The following is a 17,716-nucleotide window of genomic DNA, read 5'->3' as shown; positions in this document are numbered from 1 at the left end:
CTGGGGTGGTGATGGACAGGAGAGTGGTCACTACCCTTTCCTTTGTCCAGTTTCATGCCAGTGCAGGGACTGCGGTTCCCTGAACTGGTGTAGACAGGCTTTTGCAAGGTGAGCACCATCTGTGCCCTTCAAAGCATTTCCAGAGGTGCTGGGAGGCTACCCCTCCCATGCTCGTAACACCTATTTCCAAAGGGAGAGGGTGTAACACCCTCCTTCCAAAGGAAATGCATTGTTCTGCCTTCCTGGGATTGAGCTGCTCAGTCCCCAGGAGGGAAGAAACCTGTCACAGGAGGCAATCTGTGAGGTGGCAGCAGCTGGGGCTGCAGTGGAAACCTCAGAGAGCTGGCTTGGCAGTACTGGGGGAATGGTGGAGCCCCCAGGGGGCATGATATTAGCACCTACTACCATATTTGGAATGGGGGGACAATTCCATGATCTTAGACACCTCACATGGCCATATTTGGAGTTACCATTGTGAAGCTACATATATGTATTGACATATATGTAGTACACGTGTTTAATGGTATCCCCACACTCACGAAGTCCGGGGAATTGGCCCTGGACAACTTTGGGGCACCTTTGCTAGTGCAAGGGTGCCCTCACACACAGTAACTTTTCACCTAGCCTTCAGTATATGAAGGTTAGACATATAGGTGACTTATAAGTTACTTAAGTGCAGTGAAAATGGCTGTGAAATAGTGTGCAGCAGCAGTCCTGAAGGAGTGCTTGTATGAGCTCCCTATGGGTGGCAAAAGAAATGCTGCAGCCCATAAGGATCTCCCGGACCCCAATGCCCTGGGTACCTAGGTACCATGTGCTAGGGACTTATAAGGGGGGTCCAGTGTGCCAATCAGAATTGGAATATGGAGTCACTAAACTGAAGAAACAAATTTGGTAAGTAGAGAGAGCATAAGCACTGGAGTTCTGGTTAGCAAAACTTCAGTGACAAAGTTAAGCACTACTGACAACACACACATTAGGCCACTGGCTAGCAAGATCTCAGTGAGACAGGCAGAACACACTGACAGATACTCACAAATAGGCCAAAAATGGGGGTAACTATAGCTGTGTATTAGTACTGAACCAGAGATGTGTGTTATTAATGGACTGCAGGTGTGTATCATTGACAAGCTATCGATGTGTGTTATCAATGAACCACAGCTGAGTGTCAGTAACGAACCATGAGTATGTTATTGACAAACCGCAGCTGTTTATTACTAATGAACCATAGATGTGTGTTATTAACAAACCACAGCTGTGTATTACTAATGAACCATAGATGTGTGTTATTATTAATGAATCACAATTGCATATTGGTAATGAACCATAGATGTGTGCAATTAACAAACCACAGCTGTGTATTAGTGCTGAACCATAAATGTGTGCTGTTAACAAACCACAGCTGTGTGCTATTAACAAACCACAGCTGTGTATTAGTGCTGAACCATAAATGTGTGCTGTTAACAAACCACAGCTGTGTGCTATTAACAAACCACAGCTGTGTATTAGTGCTGAACCATAAATGTGTGCTGTTAACAAACCACAGCTGTGTGCTATTAACAAACCACAGCTGTGTATTAGTGCTGAACCATAAATGTGTGTTGTTAACAAACCACAGCTGTGTGCTATTAACAAACCACAGCTGTGTATTAGTGCTGAACCATAGATGTGTGTTATAAACAAACCACAGCTGTGTATTTGTACTGAACCATAGATGTGTGTTATAAACAAACCACAGCTGTTTATTTGTACTGAACCATAGAACAGTGGTGTGTGTTATTAACGAACGGTAGATGTGTGTCATTGATAAACCACACGTCTGTGCTATTAATGAACAGCAGGTGTGTGTTATTAACGAACGGAAGACGTGTGTTATTAATAAACCACACGTGTGCAACTAATGAACAGCAGGGGGATGTTATTAATGAACAGGAGATGTGTGTTATTAATAAACCACACGTGTGTGCTATTAATGAACAGCAGATGTGTGTTATTAACAAACAGCAGATGTGCATTACCGAACCACACGTGTGTTAACAACTGTGGGTGCTATTGAAAAAAACGGACGTGTGTGTTATTAACGAACGGTAGATGTGTGTTATTAATAAACTACACATGTGTATGCAATTAATGAACAGCAGGTGTGTGTTATTAAATAACAGTGATATGTGGTATTAACAGACCAGAAATGTAAGTTATTAATGAGCAGCAGGTGATTGTTAACGAACAGTAGGTGTGTGTTATTAACAGATGACAAATGTGTGTTATCACTGAACAGCAGGTGTGTGTTATTACCGAACGGTAGATGTGTGTCATTAATAAACCACACGTGTGTGTATTATTAATTAACAGCAGGTGTGTGTATTATTAATGAACAGCAGGTGTGTGTATTATTAATGAACAGCAGGTGTGTGTTATTACTCAACATGTGCTACTTACAAACCCTGCGGTTCCCCCCCGCCCCCGCCCACCCCGTGGGAAGGAATCATTTATCATTTTGTTTGTAAATGTCTAATGTACTTTATAGTTTAGGTTTAATTTAAGGAAATTATAAGAATTCCACTCCCAACGCTTGTAGAATATAATTTAATGACTTAATTGAAAGGATGAATCCTTTTTTTTCCTATATTCAGAATAAGTCTAGATATGTGTTCCATTATCTTGAAGATGTTTTGTGGACCGACAGAAACCAATCGGATTTTCCATCAATCAGTGCACCGTCAGGTCAGAATCAGTGACACTTGTACTCAACCAGGAGAACCAGTGGGCACATAGCGCCCCGAGCCCTGGGACGAGGAGCTAGCCCCAGAGGCGAGGGCCGATGACGCAGGGGTCACCACCCCCACCTGCCGGCCTGTTTGCACCATCAGAGCTCGGCTCCAAGGTCTGTCATTCATGTCTCTATTCTCCATCACTGGGCGTGCGCATGCGCACTCCTCTGTTTAAATAGCTAACAAGGGGCACAAGCTTAATTATATCATGTGCTGGGAATGAAGTCTGAAGTTGTGCAATAGTAACAAAGGTGTGACCACCAGCTGAACAGTCTTATTTTTAAACCACCCCGAAGCAATGCGGGGAATGCGGACATCACATTCCAGAGGGGAGAGGCTGGGAATGTGCATCACTCACTGTGCTCCAGCACTCACTCACTGTGCTCCAGCACTCATGCCCTGACACTTGAAAAAAACGTGAGTGCGCGGCTCAGCCAGTGAACGCCCCAGCTCGCTCACTCACTCAGGGTGTGAGGCAACGAGGGCCTGTATTTACTAGCAACAGAGTGTATGAGCAAAGGGATGAGAGACAGTGAGTAAGTACCAGAGAGAGTGAGTGTGTAAGTGAGTAAAATAAGGAAACATGAGCAAGCAGGAGTGACTATGATTTACGAGTAAGGGAATGAATGAGCGAGTCAGTAAATTAGTGAGTGAATTACTAAGCAACCTACTTGGAAAATGTGAGTGAGTGAGTGAGTGAGTGAATAACAAGTGAGTTCTTAAGTGAGTGAATCGATGGGGCTGAAAACTGGTGAGATAAAGAGAAATGGCAAATAAGTCAGTGAGAAAGTAAGAGTGAATGAGCTAGGGGACACGAAATGCAGTGAGTGACCAAGCGAGAGGGGTTTAAAGGGAATATAGTGCCCTTTCTGGCTTTATATAAATTAAACTGTTGGGTTTGGAGGTCCAGCAGCAGCATATTGAAAGTCGAGGGGGACACCCCTGGAGGCTCCCCCTTCAGACTTATTCAGGAGCTCTCAAGCCCAGGCACAGTGCTGAGGGGCTTCGGAGGCCTTTGTTATGCCCGCGAGGAGCAGATCCGGAGAAGGAGACAGCGCCACCTACCGTTGACCTGAGGAGGATCACATTGGCTTTCTTCAGCGAGCAGGGGGTGCAGTTCGCTCGCACACTCCACTCGGGCTTCCAGTAGAAGAGCAGGAGGAGGACCCCCGCAGACAGGATGTACCCCACAATACACAGAGTAATCCAGCCAGCGCTGGCTCGGTACCCGAAGATCTCCTGCGGAAAGGACGATGAAAAGAAAATAAATTATGAAAAGAAAGCAAAGTAAATTAGCTTTTACATAAGCAGCACCCGGAAGTCTGAATGTCTATCTTTCCATACTTGCCCATATGGAACTTTATACAATGCACTTTTATATCTATTATTTCCTTATAAATGTGTGCCCCTGTATGTAGTTATGTATCTTTGTATTTATTTCTTTTCCCTTCAACTCCCTCCAATGCAATGCTCGAAGTCTCACCCTCCACCTCTCTCAATCTACCCTCTGTCTCCACCCTCTGACTCACCCAGACCTCATTCCCTCTCTGTGATCCTCCAAAGACCCTTTCATGATATTCCATCCTCTATCCCTCCTTGACTCACCCACACCTCAGTCCCTCTCTGTGATCTTCCAAAGACCCTTTCATGATCTTCCCTCCTCTGTCCCTCCTTGACTCAGCCGGACCTCATTCTACCTCTGTCATCTTCCTAAGACCCTTTCATGATCTTCCCTCCTCTGCCCCTCCTTGGCTCAGCCGGACCTCATTCTACCTCTGTCATCTTCCTAAGACCCTTTCATGATCTTCCCTCCTCTGCCCCTCCTTGACTCAGCCGGACCTCATTCTACTACTATGACCTACACCATGGGTACTTGCATTTTCTCAGGGACCAAAAAGTTTGGTCTGTGATGTGCCCGAGGGCCGCATCAATGCCAGCGGAATGGAGGTCAGGCAAGAGGGTTGGGGGTACTGGCAGTTAAGTATCAGAACGCGAAGCAAATGATACACATCTAGTGGCTAAATTGAGCAATATGAAACTAGAAATCCTGGGATTAATGTTGGCTTCCCCAATTTTCCAAATTGTGTGATCCTAGGCAACTGCTTGATTTCACTTCCCCTCCTTTTTCTTCATTATCACATTTGAGTTCATCGAAATCAGGGTCTGCACCGCACAAAGCTGCTCCTGTGTTTAATTTGATAAACTATAACGTTGTTCATGTGTAATAGGAACCCAGGCCACTCACAAAGTGCACATAACATCTGACTTGCTTGTTTAATTCCCTATTAGCGTATTTGTCAGGGTAGCGGTAAAAATGAATGTTTCTAAATTCATGTTTGAAAACTATCACATTTAAATGAATATTTCTCATTGCACTGATATAATAAATTACACTTAGGTGAAATGGGCTGCGTGTTAACTTAACAAACTTTTTGAATTTTGAAGTGACTGTTATATGTTTACACTTTTACTGCAAGATTTCTTTAAACATGAACTTGCTTCTCAGGTGAAGTTCACGACTCCCTGGTTACTTCCTTTCATTAATGCCAGTTAACCTTGAAATAAACGAATGCCTCTCTATTTCTGATCTATATATTGTTAGAGCTGAATCGAGTGATCAACCCTGTTCTCCTGTTGCTCAGGGGGCCACATGTAAAGGTCAAGGGGGCCGCATGCGCCGTACTTTGAGTACCCATGATCTACACAATACACTCCTAATCTCTTCCATGTTTTATTCCTAATTTCACTCATCCCAAACCTCATTTTACCACAATGATTTCACAAATAACTTCCCTCCTCTTCCCCTCATTCATCCTTTTCAATCAAACTGACTCACATTCCTAACCCTCAAATTAGCAATTTATATTTCCCTCTATTAATCTACCACTAAGAGGGAGCAGCGTGCTTCTCACTGAAAAGCTCATCAACGCCACATCATGGGTAGTAAGAGCCATATAAATGCAACTACAATTACCTCTAAAACATGTCACAGTGAACCTCTAATGAAGGGGACATTTAGAATAACTGGCTTCCAGTAGCGTCAAGATACCCTCCAGGGTGAGGGGTGTGCTACTAAAGTGAAATAACCATGCCTACCTGTGAGAAAGTGGTCTCTTTTTAACATGTTTACCCCCATTGTTGGCCTGTGTGTCAGTGTGTTTTTACTGTCTCACTGGGATCCTGCTAGACTGGACCCCAGTGCTCATAGTTTGTGGCCTATATGTATGCATGACTATGTCACTGGAGTCCTGCTAACCAGGACCCCAGTGCTTATGCTCTCTCTGGTTCCAAATTTGCACGTACATACTGGTAACACAGTATTCCACTCCAAATTGGCATACTGGACCCCCCCTTAGAAGTCCCTAGTATATGGTACCTAGCTTCCCCCGGCATTGGGGTTCCAGGAGATCCTTATGTGCTGCAGCATTTCTTTTGCCACAAGGAGCTCATACAAACACTTCTTCAGGACTGCCATTGCAGCCTGTGTGAAATAGTGCATGCACAATTTCACAGCCATTTTCACTGCACCAGGTCACTTTTAAGTCACCTATATGTCAGGCCTTCAGACCCTGACGGCTGGGTGCAAAGTACCTGTGTGTGAGGGCACCCCTGCACTAGCAACTGTGAAAATATGAGAACGTTGCAAGCTGGCACTCCCAGTAGATTTTGGCTGGGATTTCAGAGACCTAGCGCCATTTTAACATCACATTAGCATAATTTTTTTATGTTAATGTAGCGTTGGAAGGCACAAAACGCTGCGCCATAATTACAAAGTGGTGCAATGCATGCATTGCGACACTTTGTAACCCCTTGTGCCACATTATTCCTGTGCCAGACATAAGGTATGCAAAAGGGTCGTTCTGGCACTAGAGGGGACACAAACATGGGCCAAAGAAATCTAAACGATTTCTTTGCATCATTTTTTCTGGGATTTTTAACGCCTGCTCAGAGCAGGTGCTAATAGGAGACTCCCATTGGCTTTATTGGGCCTCGAGGTGCTTTGCAGGATTAGCATCAAAACGTTTGACACTAGTCCTGCAAAGCGCTGAACTAGCATGAATAATTACAACACTAGTTCCCTAACTACTGCTATGATGCACCATATTTTAAATACAGCACACACATAGTGGCGTTAGTGGGGTGCTAAGGGGAGCAATTTTTTTTTTCATAAATGTCCCACTTCATTTCTAAAGGTATATCAATAAATAAAGAAATCTGTGAGGTCATCAGCATTATTTCAAAGTCTGTTATGAAGTTTTCTGGTTATACTGAATAAGCAGCTACCTACATCATTACCATACGAAATCTCTTTATTGAAGTGATAGCTGCACTTTCATAATTGCTTTACTAGCCTTGCTTTTTCAAATTTGCTTGAAAATGCATCATTTGCTCACTCATTTTTCAAAAATGTCTCAAGGAAGAATCGCCCAGTTTGGAATCTCCCCCCTTCTGACAGATGGGCTCGCTTGCTATGCTCGCTCGCCACTCATCCTGAACTGTTACGCGTGAGTTTCTTTCTCACTTGGAATTTCAAGGTAAAAATGAAACACTATTGGCATGTACTTAGTGGTTGTACACTGTGTTGTGCACAGCCCTGGAGACCCTCTTCTGCAGCACAGGTGACCACACAGAAAAACAGTGCAAAGGAAGAGGTCTCAAGGGGAACCACATGTCCCCAACCCCTAAGAATCCTCCTCAGGATACTCTATATTTAAAATGACATACAAGTACAAAATTGCCACCGACCTCCATATGGCCATGCCGTCTCTCATCCACTCACAACCGCTCAGATGCAAATACACAGAATGCTGCCATCGTCCCTCACCCCCTTGATGGTACCTTCCCCTCACCAAGCAAACCACAAAAATACTTTGTTCCCTGCACACTCCCCAACCAGCCTCCTTTAAACCCTCCCGAGCCTCCGCAATCACTAAAAAGAACTTCATCAGGTGTCCTGCTATGCTGCCCCACAATACCCTGAGTGCCGGTGCTGCTGTCAATTACAGCGCAGAGCTTGCACAGCCTTCTGAAAAGTGTCAGAACAGACTGTATTCCTATGTCAGACTTGTGTCTACTGAGACCCTGGTGCACCAGGGAAATGGCAGGTTGAGTTGCAAGACCAGAGAGATGCGAACGAAGACCCGTGAGATGCTCCGTTATGACCGCTTTCCATTAACAAGAGATGAGGGGGTGGGGTCATCAAACCAGCAAGAACACTGATGTTCGGGCCAGTTTCTTCATGTTCTAATAGTAAAGCACTGAAAAGCAAATTTAATTTCTCAGTTCTTTCATGTAAGAAAATTGAATAACTAGGTTTTCAATGTGGTGTTTTGTGCAGTGTTGTCCAATGGAAGCAACAAACAACAAGGAGTGTAGGCAAGCGGGTGACACTTAAATCTTCTTCTGGAGCTCATACAATCAGTTCAGTAGGACCTAGAGATTTGGCAACAATTCCAGAGAGAGGAGAGTCCCTACCAGCAACACAAGTGGATGTCCACTCGCGGATGGCCAGCAGGTTTGGAGAGGTGGACCTGAAGCATCTGGTTGGCTGGTAGTGTAGGGGTGTCATGGAGAGGTAGACTTGAACCTGACCATAGCATGATCTGGCAATCAAACTCTGGCCTAAACTTAAGAGGGCCTAGTGCCACCTTGCGCCACATTAGCATCATTTTTTTTAACGCTATTGTGGCCCAATGAGGCCAAATTCCTGGTGCCATATTTACAAAGTGGTGCAATGCATGCATTGTGCCACTTTGTAACTCCTTGCACTACATCATGCCTGCACCAGGCATAATGTATGGAAGATGGGGGTATTCCCCTGTTAAGGTGACCACAAAAATGGCACAATAGAATCTAAGAGATTCCACTGCACCATTTTTAAAGCCTGCACATAGCCGGTGCTAGAAAGGGGAACACCATTGCTTTCAATGGGCTCCTATGTTACTGTGCAGGATTAGCGCCAACATTTTGCCACTGATCCCGCACAGTACATCAATAGCGTCAAAAATGTTGATGCTATTGCCCCTATCCTGTGCCATGGTGCACCGTATATTAAATACGGCACACACATGATGGGGGTAGAGGGCGCTAAGGGGCGCAATAAACAAGGCGTTGCATTCTTAAATCTGTCCCATTGTATCTTAAAGTCAGCATGTTGTTAGTTAGCAGCCATGCTCTGACTTCAAGGCAATGATATTGGTTGGGGTTACTTGACAAGGAGATCTCTTTCGAATAACAGACCAGGGACCTGATGCCTGGTGGCAGCAAATCGCTTCTTTGGTGGTGAGAATAAAGGGGAGGGCACTATGCACTGACGAGGTGGCCCACATGCTTATGTACTGGAGGATAAGTCACCTTCAAAAATGATTGTACTACTGAAAATCAACACCAACAATATTGTGCTACCAGAATATCAACAGCTGAAGATCGAGGGGCAAAAAATGGAAAGGAAAGTGCATATAGGAAGTAAAGAATTACTATTCCTAACTGCACATCTACTTTCCTTGAATATAAATGTACCACATAGGTACATTTATGTGGAGGTAGATAAAGAAAATATAGACTTTCTTCTCTGTCAGTATTTTATTTTCAGTATTCAGTCCCATAGTTATAGGGGCTTCAGTGTTTGGGCTGCACGCTTAAACAATCATTCCCCGTTTGTGGCCTTGTAGTAGCTGCAAGTGGTCTCTTTCTGGTCTGGGTTTTTATCGATTGATGAAGATAATAGGAGGGTCCACTAGACTGAGAAGCCCTGGAACTTGTTGGGAAAGCTCTTGGATTAAGAAGCAGCCAAGGCTGTCCCTTTAGGCTCTCTATTCGTAAGTAGGTTGTATGGAGCATAACATCTCTGTAGTTCACGCTTACTCTCAACAAGTCTTAACATGCCGACCTAGAAACCACACATTAAGAAAGATCTTCTATTAAAACCTAAGTAGAAGATACAGTAGCTTCAATCCCTTCTGCTGAGCTGGGAAACATTGGGAAATCCCTGAGGTGTGCATCTCCGGATCAAGCAGCTACATGAGCACCATAGAGGTTGGTGTCAGCCGCAGTAGAAAAGTATCCTGGCCTCACTGCTGGTTCCACTGCACACACACAAGGGTTTGTGGTGGGTGAATCAGCTACTCCACAGCTGTGGCCTCATGAGGTGGCCGATACAGACCAGCAGCTGTGGAAAGCCCTGGCCTTATGAGGAGACTCCTACAGAGGAGGGTGCAGTGGACAGCCATGGCCTCATTAGGTGACCCCCTACAGTGGTGGGGGACAGACCTGGCCTCATGAGATGACCCCTGACGAGCAGCAGCTGTGGACAGCTGTGGCCTCATGAGGTGGCCCATACAGAGCAGCAGCTGTGGAAAGCCCTGGCCTCATGAGGAGACCCCACAGACGTGGTACAGTGGACAGCCATGGCCTCATGTGATGACCCCTACAGACCAGCAGCTGTGGATAGCTGTGCCTCATGAGGTGACCCCTACTGAGCAGCAGCTGTGGACCACCCTGTCCCCATGAGTGACCGCTACAGAGGTGGGTGAGGTGGATAGACCTGGCCTCATGAGATGACCCCTACAGAGCAGCGCTGTGGACAGCCCTGACCTCATTAGGTGACCACTACAGAGGTGGTTAAGGTAGAAAGCCATGGCCTCATGAGGTTACTCCTACAGAGAAGAAGTTGTGGACATCCCTGGCCTCATTAGGTGACCCCTACAGAGGTGGTTGAGGTGGACAGCCATGCCCTCATGTGGTGACTCCTACAGCAAAGAAGTTGTGGACATCCCTGACCTCATAAGGTGACCCCTACAGAAGTGGTTGAGGTGGACAGCCATGGCCTCACAAGGTGACCCCTACAGAGAAGAAGTTATGGACATCCCTGACCTCATGAGGTGAGCCCTGCAGAGCAGTAGCTGTGTACAGCCGTGGCCTCATGAGGTGACCCCTGCAGCGGTGGCAGGAGTGGACAGTCTTGGCCTCATGAGGTGACCCCTGCAGAGGTGGGTGCAGTGGACAGCCGGGCCTTATGATGTGACCCGTACAGAGGTGGGTGCAGTGGACACCCCTGTCCTCTTGAGGTGACCCCTACAAACAATCAATCAATCAAAAAATTTATTAAGCGTGCTACTCACCCGGTAGGGTCTCAAGGCACTGTGGGGAGGAAGAGGGACTGACGATTACTGCTCAAAAAGACGTCTTTAGGTCTTTTCTGAATGTCAGGAGGTCCCGGGTCTTGGGTAGGTTGGTGGGGAGGGAGTTCCAGGTCTTGGAGGCGAGGTAGGAGAAGGATCTGCCTCCTGTGGTAGTGCGTTGGATGTGGGGGACTGTGGCGAGGGCGAGGTCAGCAGAGCGGAGGAGACAAGTGGGTGCATGGATGTTCACTTGTTCTTTGAGGTCGGCTGGTCCAGTGTTGTGGAGGGATTTGTGAGCGTGGATGAGGACTTTGAAAATGATCCTTTTGCTGATGGGCAGCCAGTGAAGGGATCTGAGGTGGACGGGGATGTGTTTGTGGTTTGGGAGGTTCAGGATGAGACGTGCGGCTGCGTTCTGGATTCGCTGGAGTTTCTGCTGAAGCTTGGCTGTGGTACCAGCGTAGAGGGCGTTTCCGTAGTCTAATCTGCTGCTGATGGGTGCATGGGTGACGGTTTTTCTGGTTTCTATGGGAATCTATTTGAAGGTCTTCCGTAGCATGCAGAGGGTGTTGAAACAGGAGGAAGTTATGGTGTTGATTTGCTGGGCCTTGGAGAGAGATGAGTCTAAGATGATGCCGAGGTTGCGTGCGTGGGTGGAGGGTGTTGCGGGTGGTCCTAGGGCGGTGGACCACCAGGAGTTGTCCCATACTGTCTTGTTGGGGCTGAAGATGATGATTTCTGTTTTGGTGGAGTTGAGTTTTAGGTGGCTTGCTGTCATCCATTTGGCGGTGTTGAGGAGTCCGGCGTGGAGGTTTGTCTTGGCAGTGGAAGGGTTCCTGGTGAGGGAGATAACGAGCTGGGTGTTGTCTGCGTACGAGATGATGGTGAATCCATGAGGGCAGAGGATATTGGCGAGCGAGGCCATGTAAATGTTGAAGAGGGTAGGGCTGAGGGAGCATCCTTGGGGAACCCCACAGATGATTTTGGTTGCTGGGGACTGGAAGGGAGGGAGGGACGCAGACTTTCTGGGTTCTTTCAGTGAGGAAGGAGGTGAGCCAGTCCAGGGCCTTGTGTCAGATTCCTGCGTCGAAAAGGCGTGAGCGGAGGATTTGGTGGCAAACAGTGTTGAAGGCTTGGGAACGATGATTGGGCTGGCCTTGCTGAAGATGTGGTGAGGACAGGGGTCTGTGGGGGAGCCTGAGTGGATGGAGTTAATGTTTTTTTTCGGTTTCTTCATCGTCGGTAGGGGTCCAGGTGTGAAGTTGACTGGAGTGGGGGTGTGTGGTGTTGTTGGTCATGTCGGTGGTGTTGGTGGTGGTGATGGTGGGTGCAGATGGTGTGAAGCTGTTGTGTATGTCTAAAATGTTGAGGTGAAAGTAGTTGGAGAGGGAATTGCAAAGGTTTTGTGTGTGAGGGGGGTCAATGGTGCAGGATTTGGGTAGACACTGTGGACAAGCCCTGCCTCCTGACCTGGTTTCATACACAGGAAGTGGTGAGTCAAATACACATTTCAGTTTATGTGTGGGACCTTCTCAATATGTTCACAAATGGTTGTGTTACTTCAAGGGGGAGCAGGGGACGAGGGGCTTCTTTCACTTGTGCTTGGTTGTCTGCCTCACAGGGAGATCCTCAGTGAGGAGGGAACACACCCTGTGGTGGGGGAGGGACTGAGGATGCTGGGACTTCACACACCAGAGCAAGAGATTTCCATGTATGACAAGAAGGATTCACAAAACCACAGAATACCAGGTAAGGGCTGCAGTTTGTGAGAGAATTAAGTATGAGTTAAGTACATGGAAGAGATTGCCGTGGTGCCAAACATGCGACATTTATAGACACCAGATGTGCAAAGGAACAAAGGAATGGGGGCTTGTAAAAACCTGAAATTCTCAGAATACTGACATGAGCAGGGCATATGAAGGGGCCATGCTATGATAGACAGGCTAGCTGCCAAATAAAGCACATTAAATACTTCTGTCTATGGAAACTTCCACGGACAGTGATGGAATGGGATGGATTGTGAAATCCCACGCGGAGCAGGTAGCAGATTGGGAGCATGCCAAGACAGCACTACAGACGTGCAGGAGGTCATGAGTGAGAACTATAGACATACAGAGAGTCATGGAAGAGAACTACAGACATACAGGAAGTCATGAGTGAGAACTATAGACATACAGGAAGTCATGGGAGAGAACTACAGACATACAGGATGTCATGGGTGAGAACTACAGACATACGGGAAGTCATGAGAGAGAACTACAGACATACAGGAAGTCATGGGTGAGAACTACAGAGATACGGGAAATCATGGGAGAGAACTACAGATATACAGGAAGTCATGAGTGAGAACTATAGACATACAGGAAGTCATGGGAGAAAACTACAGACATACAGGAAGTCATGAGTGAGAACTACACACATACAGGAAGTCATGGGAGAGAACTACAGACATAGAGGGAGTCATGGGAGAGAACTACAGACATACAGGAAGTCATGGGAGAGAACTATAGACATACAGGAAGTCATGGGAGGGAACTACAGACATACAGGAAGTAATGGGAGGGAACTACAGACATACAGGAAGTAATGAGTGAGAACTACAGACATACAGGAAGTCATGGGAGAGAACTACAGACATACAGGATGTCATGGATGAGAACTACAGACATACAGGAAGTCATAGGAGAGAACTACAGACATACAGGAAGTCATGGGTGAGAACTACAGAGATACGGGAAGTCATGGGAGAGAACTACAGATATACAGGAAGTCATGAGTGAGAACTATAGACATACAGGAAGTCATGGGAGAAAACTACAGACATACAGGAAGTCATGAGTGAGAACTACACACATACAGGAAGTCATGGGAGAGAACTACAGACATAGAGGGAGTCATGGGAGAGAACTACAGACATAGAGGGAGTCATGGGAGAGAACTACAGACATACAGGAAGTCATGGGAGAGAACTATAGACATACAGGAAGTCATGGGAGGGAACTACAGACATACAGGAAGTAATGAGTGAGAACTAATGACATACAGGAAGTCATGGGGAGAACTACAGACATACAGGAAGTTATGGGAGACTAGAGACATACAGGAAGTCATGGGAGAGAACTAGAGACATACTGGAAGTGATGGGTGAGAACTACAGACATACAGGAAGTAATGGGAGAGAACTACAGACATGCGGGAAGTAATGGGAGAGAACTATAGACATACATGAAGTCATGGGTGAGAACTACAGACATACAGGAAGTCGTAGGAGAGAACTACAGACATACAGGAAGTCATCAGTGAGAACTACAGGTGTGAAGGAAGCCATGGGTGAGAACTACAGGCACACAGGAAGTCATGGGTGAGAACTACAGGCATACTGGAAGTCATGGCTGAGAACTAAAGGCATACAGAGAGTCATGGGAGAGAACTACAGACATACAGGAAGTCATGGGTGAGAACTACAGACATACAGGGGGTCATGGGAGAGAACTACAGACATACAGGAAGTCATGGGTGAGAACTACAGACATACAGGAAGTCATGGGAGAGAACAATAGACATACAGGAAGTCATGGGTGAGAACTGCAGACATACAAGAAGTCATGGGAGAGAACTATAGACATACAGAAAGTCATGAGTGAGAACTACAGACATACAGGATGTCATGGGAGAGAACTACAGACATACAGGAAGTCATGGGAGAGAACTACAGACATACAGGAAGACATGGGTGAGAAGTACAGACATACAGGAAGTCATGGGAGAGAACTACAGACATACAGGAAGTCATGGAAGAGAACTATAGACATACAGGAATTCATGGGTGAGAACTACAGACATACAGGAAGTCATGCTTTAGAACTACAGACATACAGGAAGTCATCAGTGAGAACTATAGATGTGCAGGAAGTCATGCTTTAGAACCACAAGTCATGAGTGAGACCTACAGGCGTGAAGGAAGTCATGGGTGAGAACTACAGGCATTTAAGAAGTCATGGGTGAGAACTACAGGCATGAAGGAAGTCATGGGTGAGAACTACAGGTGTGAATTAAATCATGGGTGAGAACTACAGGCATACAAGAAGGTATGGGTGAGAACTACAGACGTACAGGAAGTCATGGCGGAGAACTACAGGCATTTAAGAAGTCATGGGTAAGAACTACAGGCATGAAGGCAGTCATGGGTGAGAACTACAGGCATACAAGAAGTCATGGGTGAGAACTACAGGCATGAAGGAGATCATGGGTAAGATCTACAGAGGTGCAGTAAGTCATGAGTAAGAACTACAGACATGCATGAAGTCATGAGTGAGACCTACAGATGTGCAGGACGTGAAGAGTGTGAACTACAGATGTGCAGGAAGTCATGCATGAGAACTACAGACGTGTAGAGACTCATGGGTGAGAACTACAGACACGCAGGAAGTCACGGGTGAGAACTGCAGTCATGCAGGAAGTTATGGGTGAGAACCACAGACGTGATTAAGACCTACAATCATGCTAGATTTCATGCATAAGAAATTCAGACTTCAGGAAGTCATGGGTGAGAACTGCAGACATGCAGGGGTACCAAGGTGCGCTGCAGCCAGACCTAATAATCTAGAGTGAGAAGCAAATGCGGAAAGAACGCAGGTTCAGAGAGCACTGGGGGGGCAAGGTGTGCTGCAGCCAGACCTAATAGTCTAGAGTCAGATGGGGATGTTGAAAGAAGCAGGTGCAATGGGTGCAGGGGGGCCAAGGTGCGCTGCAGCCAGATCTAATAGTCTAACGTCAGGTGGTGACGCTGAAAGAAGCAGGTGCAAAGGGTGCAGGGGGGCCAAGGTGCCCTGAAGCCAGATCTAATAGTCTAACGTCAGGTTGTGACGCTGAAAGAAGCAGGTGCAAAGGGTGCAGGGGGCCAAGGTGCACTGAAGCCAGACCTAATAGTCTAGAGTCAGATGGGGATGTTGAAAGAAGCAGGTGCAATGGGTGCAGGGGGGCCAAGGTGCACTGAAGTCAGACCTAATAGTCTAGCGTCAGGTGGTGACGCTGAAAGAAGCAGGTGCAAGGAGTGCAGGGGACCAAGGTGTGCTGAAGCCATACCTAATAGTCTAGCATCAGGTGGTGACGTTGAAAGAAGCAGGTTCAAGGGGTGCAGAGGACAAAGGTGCGCCGAAGTCAGACCTAATAGTCTAGCGTCAGGTGGTGATGCTGAAAGAAGCAGGTGCAAGGGGTGCAGGGGACCAAGGTGCGCTGAAGCCAGACCTAATAGTCTAGTGTCAGGTGGTGACGTTGAAAGAAGCAGGTGCAAGGGGTGCAGAGGACCAAGGTGCGCTTATGCCAGACCTAATAGTCTGGCGTCAGGTGGTGACGCCGAAAGAAGCAGGTGCAAAGGGTGCAGGGGGGACAAGATGCACTGAAGCCAGACCTAATAGTCTAGCGTCAGGTGGTGATGCTGAAAGAAGCAGGTGCAAGGGGTGCAGGGGACCAAGGTGCGCTGAACCCAGACCTAATAGTCTAGCGTCAGGTGGTGACGCCGAAAGAAGCAGGTGCAAGGGGTGCAGGGGACCAAGGTGCGCTGAACCCAGACCTAATAGTGTAGCATCAGGTGGTGACGCCAAAAGAAGCAGGTGCAAGGGGTGCAGGGGGGACAAGGTGCGCTGAAGCCAGACCTAATAGTCTAGCGTCAGGTGGTGATGCTGAAAGAAGCAGGTGCAAGGGGTGCAGGGGACCAAGGTGCGCTGAAGCCAGACCTAATAGTCTAGTGTCAGGTGGTGACGTTGAAAGAAGCAGGTGCAAGGGGTGCAGAGGACCAAGGTGCGCTGATGCCAGACCTAATAGTCTAGCGTCAGGTGGTGATGCCGAAAGAAGCAGGTGCAAAGGGTGCAGGGGGGCCAAGGTGCACTGAAGCCAAACCTAATAGTCCAGCGTCAGGTGGTGATGCTGAAAGAAGCAGGTGCAAGGGGTGCAGGGGACCAAGGTGCACTGAACCCAGACCTACTAGTCTAGCGTCAGGTGGTGACGCCAAAAGAAGCAGGTGCAAAGGGTGCAGGGGGGCCAAGGTGTGCTGAAGCCAGACCTAATAGTCTAGTGTCAGGTGGTGACACTGAAAGAAGCAGGTGCAAGAGGTGCAGGGGACCAAGGTGCGTGGTCCCCATTCCTAAGGGTATCTTCTAGGACATGACCCTATGAGCAGGAGGAGGGGAGAGATTGTGAAGGTTCAGAGACCACACTAGCTTCATCCTCAAGTGCATCTTTAACTGAGGTCCTAGGTAGCACATTGTGGCCATGCTCGCCCTAAGCTGGACATCTCAGAAGAGACCTCCATCCTTTGGGCACAATATATATCAGAAGTCCAGTCTTTGAGACAGAAAGAGACCCCAGATCCTGCTGCAGGGTCTGGCACAATTCTAGAGGCTGCTTGCATTTCTATTTTGTTGGGTGGTTGAAGTTAACGATATGGTGCTGATTAGTTTTTTCTTTCAACATCATTAAGGTGACACACATGTCCCCATTGTAATATGAAGACCCGAAGAAAGAAATACTGTAAAATATGGCTGGTAATCATAATACTTGCAAGAATGACAGGAAGCTGAAGATAAACAAGCAAGAACTGTGAAGACTTTTGCCCAGGAATGCAGCCTATTGAAAGCTGAATTCTCTTTTCAGACCTAGATCTGGCAGGCATTTGGTTGGTCTGCTGAGATTATCTGTACTTGTTCAGATGTGATAGTGTTACACACAGGAGAGACAAGGTTAATGATTATACAGAATCGTCCTTCAGTATCAGAAAAGGCTTCAAACAACACCAACTGCATCTCACCACAAATGTTCCACAAAAAA

The 17,716-nt window shown here is 46.9% G+C and overlaps 1 protein-coding gene across 1 annotated transcript in view; it reads right to left on the bottom strand.

Annotated features, from left to right (window-relative positions):
* LOC138265202 (probable cation-transporting ATPase 13A4) overlaps positions 1-17,716 on the bottom strand; it is a 146,176-nt gene that overhangs the window by 114,765 nt on the left and 13,695 nt on the right. Inside the window, exon 2 of the mRNA XM_069212746.1 lies at positions 3,837-4,010. Coding sequence (XP_069068847.1) covers positions 3,837-4,010 — 174 coding nt within the window. The remainder of the gene's footprint in view (positions 1-3,836; positions 4,011-17,716) is intronic.

Source organism: Pleurodeles waltl, chromosome 11 (assembly GCF_031143425.1).
Source record: "Pleurodeles waltl isolate 20211129_DDA chromosome 11, aPleWal1.hap1.20221129, whole genome shotgun sequence".
NCBI classification, from domain to species: domain Eukaryota; kingdom Metazoa; phylum Chordata; class Amphibia; order Caudata; family Salamandridae; genus Pleurodeles; species Pleurodeles waltl.
This window is presented reverse-complemented; position numbering and strand designations above follow the sequence as displayed.